At 40.8% G+C, this 14,315-nt stretch overlaps 1 protein-coding gene across 1 annotated transcript; it reads left to right on the forward strand.

Moving 5' to 3' along the window:
* On the forward strand, positions 1 to 7,997 carry c1qtnf1 (C1q and TNF related 1). Its single transcript, XM_070926933.1, has 5 exons — positions 1 to 182; positions 277 to 548; positions 2,118 to 2,259; positions 2,518 to 2,642; positions 5,504 to 7,997. The coding sequence occupies exons 3-5, from the start codon at positions 2,120 to 2,122 to the stop codon at positions 6,052 to 6,054; spliced, it is 816 nt and encodes a 271-aa protein (XP_070783034.1). The 5' UTR covers positions 1 to 182; positions 277 to 548; positions 2,118 to 2,119; the 3' UTR covers positions 6,055 to 7,997.
* Positions 7,998 to 14,315: the final 6,318 nt, after the last annotated feature.

Below are 14,315 nucleotides of genomic sequence, written 5' to 3' on the forward strand. Positions count from 1 at the left end.
CTTTCTGGCAGACGCTGTGTTGTTATGTTCTGTGGTTGAGGAGAAAAACAATGACCTGAAGAGGGAGAGACAGGACAACAACCTAAGAAAGGAACCAAGGACGCCACCAGAGTGGGACAGAAGCGAAGGGGAAAAGCCATTTTTCATTTCCAGAGGAGAAATACTGGACTACAACGGCAAAAGTAAGATTCCTCTTCTTTGCAAAGAACTTTCTGTATGGAAACAAGTCAAACACTAGCTGTGGTTTGTTGATGCAACACTGTGAATGTATTACAGATACTGAATGAAACAAGATCCAGGCATGTTGGCATCAGGTTCATCTTGCTGTTGTTGTGCTCTGACATCCGGCCGGCCTCCACACGCATTAAAGACTCCCAAATTCCACTTGGTATCGTACATGTCCAAACACATACACCCAATTCTACAACTGTAGGACAAACCTTTCCCAGACGTCAGACCTTGAATGCCCTGTACTTCCACTCAGGGGATGATAGCTTGAAGAAGAGCAAAAATAAACAGCAGCAACAAACTATGATGCAGTTCCACTGGTGGGTATTATATTTGTTCAACTCGCATGATTTTAGTTTCCATTTCTCCTGAGCATTTGGTTTGCACATAAACTGCACTATGGACACCTCTAAAAAGGACGCATATTTGGATTTGGATATATATATATATATATATATATATATAAATAATAGTATGTCATGGAACGGGAACATTTAGATAAAGTGGTTTAAACTAGCTGTAATTGAGTTGATGCCAAAAACAACAACATGATCCATTATCATGTTTCACTGTGGACGTCGTCATCAGCCTATTCGGTAGACATCACGCAACCCTAATCCACAGTGGATGTGAGAAGAACCCTGCTGAGAGCGAATGTGAGTAAAGCTGATGGGCCTGATAACATCCCTGGCGTGTACTAAGAACATGTTCCAACCAGCTAGTCGATGTCATTCCTGACATATCACTGTCACAGGAGAGTGTTCTCACCTGCTTCAAGACAGCCACCATCGTCGCTGTACCTAAAAAGTCTGCAGTGTCTAGTCTGGGGACGGCATGGTGGTGCAGTGGTTAGCACTGTCGCATGGGAGGTAGAGCGGCTCGATCCTTGGCTCCACTCTTCACACACCTTGAAAATAACAACACCTACACCTAAATCGTGTTTGCTGATTTCAGCTCAGCCTTCAACACAATCACCCCTATGAAACCCATTGGCAGACTTAGATCTCTGGGTTTGCGTACCACACTCTGCAACTGGTTTTTGGACTTCCTCACAAACAGACCCCAGACCATTTGGCGGTTACATCTCCTGCACTCTAGTGGTCAACACCGGAGCCCCCCCCCCAAGGCTGTGTGCTCCCCTTGTTCACGCTATAGACCCACGACTGCAATCCCAGACATGGAGAAAACTCTGTTGAGAAGTTTGCAGATGACACTATTTTTCAAACAACGATGACAATTCATATTGGGAGGAAATCAACAAGCTTGCAGGGTGGTGCACAGAAAACAACCTACTTGTCAAAGGCAGCAAAACAAAGAGCTGATCATTGATTTTAGGGAAAAAAAGCAAAGAAAACACCCCATCTACATCAGTGGAGCTAGTGAACAATTTTTTTTATATATATGTAGCCTGTTTTGAAAATGTCTTCTCCTCTGAAAGTCCCTTCCATAACCACATGAAACTATGGAAACATTATGTGGATGACATTTTCATGATCTATGACGTTCATTGCAGAGCATCTCAATAGCTGCCATGAACATTTAAAATTGATGATCAATTTTGAGGTACACAAATCCATTTTTTTGGACATCCTTGTTAAACGTGAGGGCAGGATTCACACTCCTCTAATAGTTTCAAATGTTAAAACTCAGGTCAGGTTGTTGTTGCATAAATCTATAACCACTGCACATCAATCTGTGCTTTATTTTACAAACTATGCGAAATTTAGTTTTATTGTGTGTTAATTTCAGTTAATTTCAAAAGAGAAAAAAGAACATGAATAAAGACTAAAATACCTAATACCTACACCTGGTACATTTCTGACTTAAACTGAACAATTGTAAGTATCTGTCTATGATGTGTATTACGAAACACTGTTCTGGTGTATTAGAGATGGCCACAGCCTGTGTATGGGCCCTGCTGCTCCTCTGGGCCTGTCCAGTGCACCCCTACCAGACCCCCTACGATGAGAAAAAAGATCCAGATCCCAGTCGAGACCAAATGACTCCAAAGGACTACCATCAAGATGTCAGGTACCATTTTAATCAAGCCGGTCTGGTGCATACATTTGCAGTTTTTATGCAAAAACTACAGACAGACAGCACCCAGTTGGCTTGTTGTTTTGACATTCTCAGTGTTCATTTACTCTCCATCTGATGTTAAACTCAGACAAAACTGAAGTTATTGTACTTGGCCCCGAACACCTCCAAAACACATCAACTTATACTTAAAGACCAAAAAGACAAAAGCCTACACTTGACTCAGCTGAATACCTTGGTTTGGTTATACAGGCGCAGGGAGGTGAGGGATTGTCGGCGATGCTGCGACCCAGGAGAGGAGGCTCCCCATCAGTACTCCAGCCAGCACTACCCACAGTACCAGATAGTACCGCAGATCAACATCACTCTACTCAAAGGTAAGATCAAGCACAATATACATATCTAGTGTCTCTGTCCATGTTTAATACACTGTGGGTTATATGGTGGTTCTCCAAAGGTGTATTTGTCAGGACAGCAAAGCCTTAAAACATTAATCTTTTCAATGCTTAATATCCTCACATTTACATGCCATACATTTTTGTAGATACAGTATTGTAACAAGACATAGTTAAATCTGCACTCAAACCAATAATAACAATAATAATAATATCTTCGACTTTATTCTATATTGGTATTTTTTAAGGCAGTGGTCCCCGACCCCTGGGCTGCAGACTGGTACTGGGCCCCAACAAAAGGACCTACAGTATCAAAGACCTAACATGTGTCTAAATCACTAGTTTCTCAATAAATTAACAAAAAAGGAAAGAAAACAATTAGAGAAAGATGATAATGTAAAATATATTTTTAAGAGAAACAACAAAAATAGCTCAAATAGCGATTCAATTTATTTTATATAGTTATTTTTTAATTTATTTACAGAAAAGGCTGTAAATAAGGAACAAAAACTAGAATGAGGTAACAGTTAAGCAGTTCAATTACAGGAGAGGGAAAATCGTTTTTTCTTAGCTTATTGTTAACCCAGTAAACATTGCAACGTTGTTTGACCATTGTCTGAATGTCACAACATCTGGTAATGGTTTAAAAATTGTTACAAAATGAAAATTGAACCGACATCTGGGGCATTCCCTGGATGTCTTCTCTGGACATTAAAATATATTGTTATCATCATCAATCATTGCAGCTTTATACATCCTCTATGTCTAAATCAGCACCTAACTAAATGTTCTGAACTGGTCCAACCAATGCTGTGGTCTGGTCTGGACCTATGTAAGACGCTTTATAAACGTGTCACTCATAATCAATAAATGATATATATACCCATTTACATAGCAAACGGAAAGGTCTGTTACACTAGTAGCTAATACAGGACATGCTATCATTTTTACAGAAACACAGTGAGTCAATACAGACTTGCAACAATATCTTATTAGGATAAACAGCAGAAAAATATGATCATTGAAAATACAGCAACAATTTTATATCAGGCAGCGGAAACAAGTTGTGAACATGATATTAACAAATCCTCACCTTTTAACTTGTGGCAAACGTGTTAGCAAAGAGTGTAAAGAGCATTTACACATCCAGCAGCTCTGGTTTTGGTCTCTACCAACTCCTGAGGGAAATGTCTGGCAATTTAGCTCTACTATGTTCACAGTCTCTAACTGTGTCTGCCTGTTGTTTGGTGCTGAGCAGGTAGGGTATAGTGGGTTTCCAGAGCTTTTTCCATGAAAACAGATGCCAGCTGTGGCCAAAAATGAAGCTATGAGAGTCCGTCGGCTAACTCCAGGATGTCAAACAGCTGCTGACAATCACCGTTGGCACTCTGTTATAGTGATGAGAAGACGTGGTTCGTTTCGTTCACCCGCCACCGGCGAACCGACTCAAGAATGAGTTTCTTGGTTCTTTATTTTCTTAATTAGGTTTAGGTCTCCTAACAACCAATTGAAGACAAAATTAAACACTTTTGCATGAAAGAATAAAAAAAACAAAAGATGGGTAGATGGGTTGCACAGCGTTCTGATTATTTTAGGGGTTTTGGAAGTTGGGTCCAGGTGGACCATTACTGTAGGTGCACACCATGTGACTGTCTGCTCACAACCATTTCTCAACCATAAACAGACCAAACCTAAAAGTCTGTAGAAGGAGAAATTAACACTTATATGCGTATCTGTGCACCAGGACCACTTGTCGCTGGGGTCCTATGTTTGGTAGGAAGTTACTGCGCTCTCTGGTTAAAGGTTTTCATGCCTGTTTCACCTCTGACACAACTCTCCTCCAGTACAAAATGCTTCACACACCAAACACTGCAGGCTATCTTATCTTACCTTCATCAGGGCTGTTTGCAGTTTCCTTACATACAATGTATTGATTTGTCATGTGACCAATAAATCAATCACCATAGATACCACATATACCAAACATTACAACCATCCTTTTCTTCAAACAATACTATTTACAAAATATCATTACCCTCAGTTGATAAAAAAATTGCAAGAGAAATATCAATTACCATAAATATAACATTACAATCATCCTCTCTCAATATTCTTTAGCAACCCAAAAATGGGTACAAAGGTCGAATATCGATGCCTCACTTAAAGTAAACAAATGAATTTGTTACTGATATTGAGAGCTTGAACAAATGGGATCTAATGAAGCTCAAGATCTAACAGAGATAAAGACATGAATGCAAATGTCCATTCAGTACAGAATAGACTATCCTTAAAAAGCATAGACCATTTACTTAAAATAACCTATGGGTATGTTTCCCTGACAAGTGACCTCTTGAGACTGACCCCTCAACTGGCTGGAGGTCGCTTGGCATTAAAGGTAAAGGGTTGAGTATATGAACAATGTGAGTATAGTTTAGTTTAGGGAGGCTCTGACAAACGACCTATTTTGAAGTTGAGGTAAAGTTGAGGTACTTGTTGGTACAGAGGTAGGTCCAGTAGGTGTTTAGCCTAGCGTAGCACAAAGACTGGACGCAGATGGAAACTTATAAACTAGCTTAGTAGATGAGTAACATAAACTGCTGCAATACATTCTAGCTCTTTTGAGATCAATATGGTTTGTGGCCGTCTCCTTGTTTTGACGTTTGTCTGCCTCTTGTGGTGACAAATTGATTGATGCAGCTTTAGACAAAAAGTGATTTATTTGAAAGACCTTGTCATTTACAGATTGTATGTATGCAAACTAATGCACATTGAAGGCATGCTGTGAAGTGTTGGTGGCTTTACCTCCACTACATTTTGAACTTGACTCTTTCTGCTGCTACTAGGTGAGAAAGGTGATACTGGTGAACGAGGACTTTATGGTAAATCAGGCAGAGCTGGTCAGGTGGGTCCTCCAGGTCCCAGTGGCATGAAGGGCAGCAAAGGCAGCATGGGCCTCCCGGGTGAGCCCTGCAAGTCTCACTTTGCAGCCTTCTCTGTTGCCCGCAAGAAGGGTCTACACTCCAACGACTACTACCAGACACTGGTATTTGACACAGAGCTGGTCAACCTCTATGGTCACTTCAACATGTTTACTGGTAAGTTCTACTGCTATGAGCCTGGCATCTATTACTTCAGCCTCAACGTGCATACATGGAACCAGAAGGAGACATACCTACATGTGATACACAATGATCGGGAGATGGTGATCCTCTATGCCCAGCCCAGTGACCGGTCCATCATGCAGAGCCAAAGCCTAATGCTGGAACTTGAGAGAGATGACCAGGTCTGGGTCAGACTCTTCAAAGGTGAGCGGGAGAATGCCATCTTCAGCGACGAATTTGATGCTTACATCACCTTTAACGGACATCTGATTAAGCCCAAAAATGAGTTGTAGGTGGTACAAGTGTGAGTTGAGGTTGTTTATATGTAATATTCCTCAGTGTATTATCAATGGTGGTTTAGTACAGAAATACATTTGTTCTTTAGTGGCAGTGATTTAAGAAAATTTGTGGCATTCACCAATTTTCTCATGGGTACAAGCGAAATTCATGAGTGGCCCTGACCTGTCACATGTACAGACAGTCTGCCTGTTGCCACAGGGGGAAAACACTTGTTTGACTTACAATTTATAAAGCCTTAATCTGAATAGAGTCAAGTTTGACTATGATATTGAATTTGTATTGCCATGTCTGTTTCCAGTATCATCCTCTGTTGCCTCCAACAGTGTAACATCACCTACACCAGCTCTCAAAAACAAGAAAATAGGCCTAATTAAATTACCTAAAATAAGCAAAATTATCTGCCAACAGAACAGGAAAATTTCACTTGCACAAGTAAAAACATCTAGTCTCAAAGAACCCACAGATATCTTGACAAGTACATTTGTCTGGATACAAAGAAAAAATGTAAGAATTATTTTCTCAATATGTTGGAAAATGTGCTGAAATTTAGCAAATGCTAGTGCCATTGTCTTGATATAAGGCTATATGTTTAGGAATTATGTCTTAAAACCAGTACAACTACACTAAAAGTACATTTGTCTAGATAAAGATTCAATATGTAGGAATATGTGCTTAAATTTAGCATCCAATGCTATTGCAATCATCTTAAAATAAGGCTATATACCCTGGAATATACAGAGAAAAATAGCATTTTGTGCTTAAAATAAGTAATCCTGAGCAAGATAAATGTACTTGCAGAAATATGTTTGGCATATGGGCAGACCAAAAACAACATAGGCCATTGGTGGTGAAAATGCGTTCAATCATCGGATTGCGTTTGTTACTCTACCCGCGTATTTGGGAGACCTCCGGTTTTAGGCTATTTTAATTGACTTTAGCCTGACTTGTAGCTGCTGACTAGCCAACTCAAACAGGGACCTTTAATTTATTTTCTGGGGCAGTAAACACAACACACAGCCACTACTATGCTGCAACCTGAGCTTAATTACACACTTTATTGGCTAACTAAAGTAACGTAACTACCCTTCACACACCGGGATAGACTCACTTTCACAACAAACGATGCATGTATTAGACTTCATCACACACAGACCCATACACACACACCTAGGCCACCTTCCTTAAGGGGGAATGCCCAGCCGGTAACACACAGGTGCAGTTAGGCTGTGAGGTGGAAGAAGGATCAGGTCCTTACTTAAGCAAAAGTACAAATACCCCACTTTGAAAATACTCCACTACAAGTAAAGGTTCTGCATTCTAAACCTTACAAATGTAAAAGTAAGTATTATAGCAAAATGTACTTAAGGTAGTCATAGCCCGGTCAAATGGTCCCTGTCAATGTTTTACTATTATATCTGATGTTTTGTAACAATATTACTGCTGCATTAATGTGTATGTTGTATTTCACTGCCAAAAATGTTTAAAGGTTGTGCTAATTTTAACTACTTCATATACTATTGGGTAGTTTAATCTACAGCAATGCATCATATTCCGAAAGATCATCATATGTTTGCACTATTTGAGAATTTACGGTGTTATTTTAGAGAAAATGTATATATGATATACGAAGATGTATGTCGTATATCACGGCATAGCCTAAAAATATTGAGATATTATTTATAAGCCGTATCGCACAGCCCTACCTTCTTATAATAAACAACAAACACCCTTATTAAAGCTTGGATCAGTCCTCGGATCGACCGATACACACAGTTCTGTTATCGGGACCGGACTGTTGCCACAAGGAGTCCATGACTCATAGTGTGTTACCCAGATATGAAAAGTGTCCTGTCTTTGTTCTGTACTGTCTTTTGTCTATAGGAATACATGATTGCTGTGCTGTGGTGTAAGATTGACAATAAAACTGTGAAGTCCATTTGGTCGTTAAGAGATGAAAAGGATGAGATGCATGAAATGAATGCATGATCAGTGTTGATCAAACAGCTTTGTAATTCTGGTTTCAAGCAATAAGTTACTCAGAACCAGTAATAAAATATTGAAGAGGATTCTACATGTTATAACAGATACCCCCACCCAACGTGGATATTACATTGAGTGATGGCTGTTCTACGACCTAATCTTTAGGTTTTCGAACAGATTCCCAAAATCTACACGCAAGACCGTCTTAGCCTGCTTAGGAGGCCTAATTACGTTCCCGGAATACCACATCTCTAGGGCCTATATAGTCGACTATGTGCCGACGACCGGATATTAGCAGGAATATCTGTGTGTGGTAGGTGTTTGGGGATTGGTGGTACCCCGGTAAGACCCCTGAAGGAAAAGATCAATACTGGGGGAGGTCCACAGTGAAGGGTGGCAGACACTTGCCTGGTTTTACACTAGGCCGCCTTAAAGGCCCAAACCCTAATTTATAATTTAGATACAAATTTAGGAAATCCATCCGTGTCCCAACTATTCAGAAAACTTTAACCTTAACACCAAACATGTTCCAACAGCAATAAACACCAAACATAACACAGCAGCAGCAAAACATCAGACAACTGAGCTGAACCTATTCAACATCTCCTTCCATGTTGTACATCATAATATATATATATGTAGCAGCTTTCATCAAAATTCACCAATCAAGGTCAAATTATTATCTACTGTCAGCATATCTCAAGGAGAGGAGTCTTCTTACCTGAGGGAGGCTACTTAGATGATCTCAGAGAGGAGCAACACAGGAATTTGGTTGGAGTGTACAAAATACAACCCAGTTTTATTGGAGTTTTATCAAATGAGTAAATGGATACAAAATGTTCAAAAAGAAGAAAATATAACAACCAAGTAACAAAGTCTCGCAAACAACCAAGGCAAGAGCCCAAGCAGTCAGTCAGAGGTGGCAGGTCTGGCCGAAGGTCTTGAGCCTTTGTTCTGCTCTTCCTTTTATAACCTTTGCCCCCCTGTTCTTGGGGGTCAGAGATCCATAAAAGGTCTTCCTCTGCACAAGCACTTTAGCTATTGGGTGAAAACACATGAGATCACAAAAATACATTTTCCATACGTTAACAAAGCACGCTTCAACTTCCTTGTTTAAGAGGCACCTCCAGGCACCTAAGCAACCGTGCGTTTGTGGTTTTTCACTGCAAGCGTAGGGTATCCAGCAGGTGCAGAAACCACAGGCATATAGCTGTACCTTCAACTGCTGTTTTAGCAGTTTCATAAAGGTGTGAAGTCTAGCCCCGTACTGGGGGGACAAGTCACCTAAAGTACGTCTTGACCTGAACTGCTGAACTTAATTTGAACTGTTACTTTGAAGAGAGAGGGGGTAAAGGGTATGACTCGGACACAACACAGGTGGATTGCTCAACACCCTCTCTTGGCCGAGGCAGAGCCTAAGTCCCATCAGGCGGGAAGTGGTGGCGCTGGTCAGGGTAAAAGACGTCGAAGGCAAAGCATGCCCTCTCCATCACAGAGTTGTGGAAACACATCACACCATCTCGTCTACTGCCTGGTCCTCCGACTGGCGGCCCCGTCACAGCTACCACTGGCGTGAACGTAGTCATGGATCAAGGTACATTTAGCATTTAATGAGTCGAGTCACCCCAAACCCAAAGAGCCCTTCTTCAACCAAAGTAACAACAATTGGAATTTCAAGATGTGGTCACAGCCTGGTTTGTGCAGCCGACTTCGCCCCATCTGCAGGACATCAAGAATAAAGAAAAGATTAACCATTACATCGATAAAATGAGGAAATGAGTAAAAACTTGGAAAAGCACAAAAACTTAAAATCATCGTTTATTTCTATAGCACAGTTTTTCCTTTTTTAACTTTTTTTGTTCACATGTCAAAAACACAAAAACCTTTAAATGAAAAATGAAACTTCAAAATATAAAAACTCCCTCCAAGAGTAAATGTAACATAGGGTCTGAACCTCAAGATCAACGTATCAATAATAATCAAGGTAAAAATGCATAAAAACAACCACCAAAATAATGATGACTTAATAAGGTAAATTGATGAATAAATGGAAACCATAAAAAATGTAAAAATTTGATCAAAATCAATGATTGAGAAAATATGAATGAATGCAAAAAAGATAAAATGATAAAAATATCAAATAAGTTATACGTTATATTAACGTACACTGCCCCTGTCCCCCCTGCGTTACATTAACGCACACCCCACACCCTGCACACACTTTATTTTGGTCACTGCACTGTTTGCTATTTGTCTTATCTTATTCTTTTACCTTTATATTTTTACATGCTTGTTGTCTGTCAGATTATACGTTATATGTAAAAAAAGAAATGTAGCACCATCAGACTACGGCAAATTCCTTGTAATGTATGTTACTTTGCAATAAACAGTTTCTGATTCTGAAAAAAACAAAAAAAACAACAACAAATATGAATTGAAGTACAAACTTAAAACATAAATGAACATTGTCGAGTTAAAATGCACTTTAAACCTGCAAATAAACTTCAATCAAGAGTGAAAAACAGCAGGATCAACACTCAATCATCCAAATCGGCAATCAGAGCTCAGTATTCACCGTCACGGGGATCAGGGCCATCCCCTTGGGTTGGCAGATTGGGAGAGTTTGACGTATCCGGGGGGTGACTGAATCCATCACCCTGGACATATTGAAGTTCGGGAGGCCTGTCGTTTTCTGGTGATATGTTATAAAAAATTATACTGTCATCAGAAGTGAACCAACACGGGATTACACTCCCTCTGCCAACATACCGGTAGGAGAGCCCGCCACGGACATCAGGCAGCAGGTTATCCCCCAGCTCGTCAGCATACATGACACGTCCATCAGCCTCCATCCACCCGGTCATGTCCTCAGCCAGAGGACATCCCACGTCCCAGTTGTCTTCAGGATTTATCGTGTGAACGGTTGTAGCATAGTCCATTATAGCCCCGTACTGGGGGGACAGGTCACCTAAAGTATGTCTTGACCTGAACTGTTGAATTTAATTTGAACTGTTTCTTAGAAGAGAGAGACTGTTAAACTTAATTTGAACTGTTACTTTGAAGAGAGAGGGGGGGGGAAGGGTATGACTCGGACACAACACAGGTGGATTGCCCAACAATATCAGTGACAAGGTATAATATTAAAGACAAAAAAGCTTAAAACAAGTGAAATTCTCCAATATTAAAACTGCCCGATTGGAAGAAATATCTTGTCCGACATGACAAGACAACAAACATGCATATACTGCCTTGATTTAAGATATTTCATCTTACAGACATTTCACTTTTTGCAATGTACTGTAGGCTATAATATTCTCTTGTCTAATATCTCCCTGTCTGTCACATGACTGCCTCTCATAGATGTCATGTTAAACTATTCCCTGTCTATGTCTGCCAAGTACAGCTCTGCTCCGATGACACTTGGCTGGCAGATGTATTAATCATTTCTAATTGTTTCAGGTCCTATAACACCACTACTGACTGCTAAATGTTTTATGTTTTAGTCTGCTAATTTCTAACAGCAGGACCTGAAGCTCCACAGTGTGAAATTGTGAAACGTGCCCACAAAGTGGAACAGGTAGCCTTATATGGCAATTTAGAGGTGTAAATTATGGTAATGATGAAATCTCAGGAACGCACACCTCCTCATGAACAGGTGGTATTCATCAGCCTGAAACAAGGGATTTACGACAAGTTTGTCCAAGAGAGTTTGGTGAGCCGGACTTGGAACACTTGTACAAGCAAACCTCATTGTCTTTTTTATTCCATCTTCTTCCTTGTCAAAACCTGGAACCTACAATACACACAATGCAACTCAAAGAGTCGGGTGCATTATGCTATCTCCAGCCCAACAGTCAGTTGAGCTGCCAGCTTCAAGTAGAGATGAGGAGCAGGCTACAGAGGTCTGGTTAGCCCACTTCTTTCTAGTTATAGGTTGACTAATAGATAAACGGCTCGTGTTAAAGTTAGACATCTCACCGGGAAGATGTTTTGGGTTAGTTGGAAGATAGGTAGGGGGTGGGGTGGGTGCGTGTCCGTAGTACCTTTTTGTTTTTTCCTTCCTCTTTTTCCTCCTTTATCTCTCTCTCCTCTCTTCTCAAATGTTCCATCTAAACTGGATACTACCAACTCAAACTCAACATACACTGTTCTTATCATTACATTTTCATTTAAATGACAGCCATGCATAATGAAAATACGGTAAAAAATTACTTCTTGGAATGTCAAGAGGGTTGAACCATCCTGTTAAACAAAATAAGATTCTCTCAAACCTCTCACTCTTACAGATTAGGATAGATTTTCTACAGGAAACCCATCTTTGTAACTGATTTACCTAGGATTCGACAAAGCTGGGTTGACCACGTATACTACTCACAATACAATATTAAGAGCCGTGGATCTGCTCAACATCGCTGGAGTCCTTCCACTTACACCTGAACAGGTTTATTCCAGGTGAATTTCATGATATAAATTAAATCATACTATAATATTGTAATATACTTTATAGTAATTACAGAGGAACTGCACAAATTTCTTCTCAACACAATACAACTTTAATTATAGACAGACAATTGCTAGCAGAGTGGCGCAGCAAATGCGTGCTGGGCCCGTAACCTAGAGGTCAATAGATTGAAACCATCTTCTGCTAATAGTGTTTTATTAGCTTTCTGACTGTCACAGTGACATGGGTAAAGCCACGTTTGTAGTCCCTCTAAATGGTTGCCAATATAATTGGACAGTGGTCGGTTTGTTTATGGTTTTGATCGAATCCTTTGAAGTCAAACTGTTCCAGAGCAGCATAGATTACCGACCCTGGCCATTGTTATGTTTTTCAAAGCAACACATTGTGCTCCCCATGTTGTTGGAGGAGACCGGAGACCGGCACTACCGCCACCAAAGAGGGCCTAGTTCTAAAAAACTATAGGTGTGCCAGAGGCTCAACAACGCTGGAGTCCTTCCACTTACACTTGTATAGGTTTATTCCAGGTGAATGTTATAATATAAATGATATTATACTATAATATTGTAATATACTGGTAAATATACTTATAGTAATTACAGAGGGACTGCACAAATTTCCTCTCAACACAGTACAACTTTAATTATAGGTACAAAAGGCCAACAGCCTGAACCTCCAGCTGTTTCTGCAGGAAGGCCTGAACAGGTGGAGCCAGGACCTGGTTTTAGCCACCAAGCAAGCAATCTACTCTATTCAGCTCCTCTGGAGACCTTGTCGAGAGTGTCAACATCAATAGTTTGAAGGTACGTCATCGGAAGTATGTTCAGTCTTTCCAGCCCCCACCCCAGTACACCGGTACGTTCAGCAGCAAGTGGTGTTAAGTGCTACTCACCATTCATAAACTCATGCATTTACATGATATTGTGTGTTTATGTATTTGTGCTCATTCATGCTAATATGTTGTGGTATTTCTTGTCTGTTTTCTCTCTCATTGGCATTGACTATCTGTATAAGCAGACAGGGCAGGCCATTCAGGACATGAGCCCAGACTCTGAAGAGACAGAAGAGCTGTTGTAACATTCCAACATTGGGGAGGAGCTGGATGATGAAGGGTTTGAGGACCAGGATCTAGACCCAACAGTTGGGAACCTTATGACCACAGCATCTGCTCCTGGCCAGCCTACTGCTTCATCCACCCAGCCTGCTGCCTTCTCTGCTGCCTCTGCCTCCATCCAGCCTGCTGCATTCTCTGCCGCCTCTGCCTCCACCCAGCCTGCTTCCTTCTCTGCCACCTTTGCCTCCACCTAGCCTGCTGCCTTCTCTGCCGCCTCTGCCTCCACACAACCTGTGGCCTTCTTCTGCTACCTTCTCTGCCGCCTCTGCCTCCACCCAGCCTGCTGCCTTCTCTGCCGCCTCTGCCTCCACACAACCTGCAGCCTTCTCTGCCTCCACCCAGTCTGCTGCCCTTACTGTGAAAGCCACTGGTGCGACTCCCGAGGTGCCTGGGTGACAGCTGGTAAGAGGGCTTGACTACCTAGAAGAACCTGCTGCCATATGACCAGCAACTGCCCGGCACGACAGGTGTGCTGGGATCCACTGCCTCCCCTGCCCAGTGGCAGTTGCCTAATTCACCAGTGCAATACATATATATATATATATATATATACATATACATTGTTATTGTATATATTTTTACTATATTTTTACTTAAATATTGTAAATGTGTATATTTTTTATTTTCTATTTCTTATTTTTATATTTTGTACATACTTTTAGTTCTAAATTTTTCTAAATAACTTTGTGTTATGTATGGTG

Source organism: Enoplosus armatus, chromosome 20 (assembly GCF_043641665.1).
Source record: "Enoplosus armatus isolate fEnoArm2 chromosome 20, fEnoArm2.hap1, whole genome shotgun sequence".
Classification (NCBI taxonomy): Eukaryota; Metazoa; Chordata; class Actinopteri; order Centrarchiformes; family Enoplosidae; genus Enoplosus; species Enoplosus armatus.

What these genes read in the sequence shown, in the direction of transcription:
- c1qtnf1 (XM_070926933.1), top strand. Translation starts at nt 2,120, where the DNA reads ATGGCCACAGCCTGTGTATGGGCCCTGCTGCTCCTCTGGGCCTGTCCA. An exon ending in GACTACCATCAAGATGTCAG is followed by an intron (nt 2,260 to 2,517) that starts GTACCATTTTAA and finishes TTGGTTATACAG; the next exon opens with GCGCAGGGAGGTGAGGGATT. An exon ending in CAACATCACTCTACTCAAAG is followed by an intron (nt 2,643 to 5,503) that starts GTAAGATCAAGC and finishes TGCTGCTACTAG; the next exon opens with GTGAGAAAGGTGATACTGGT.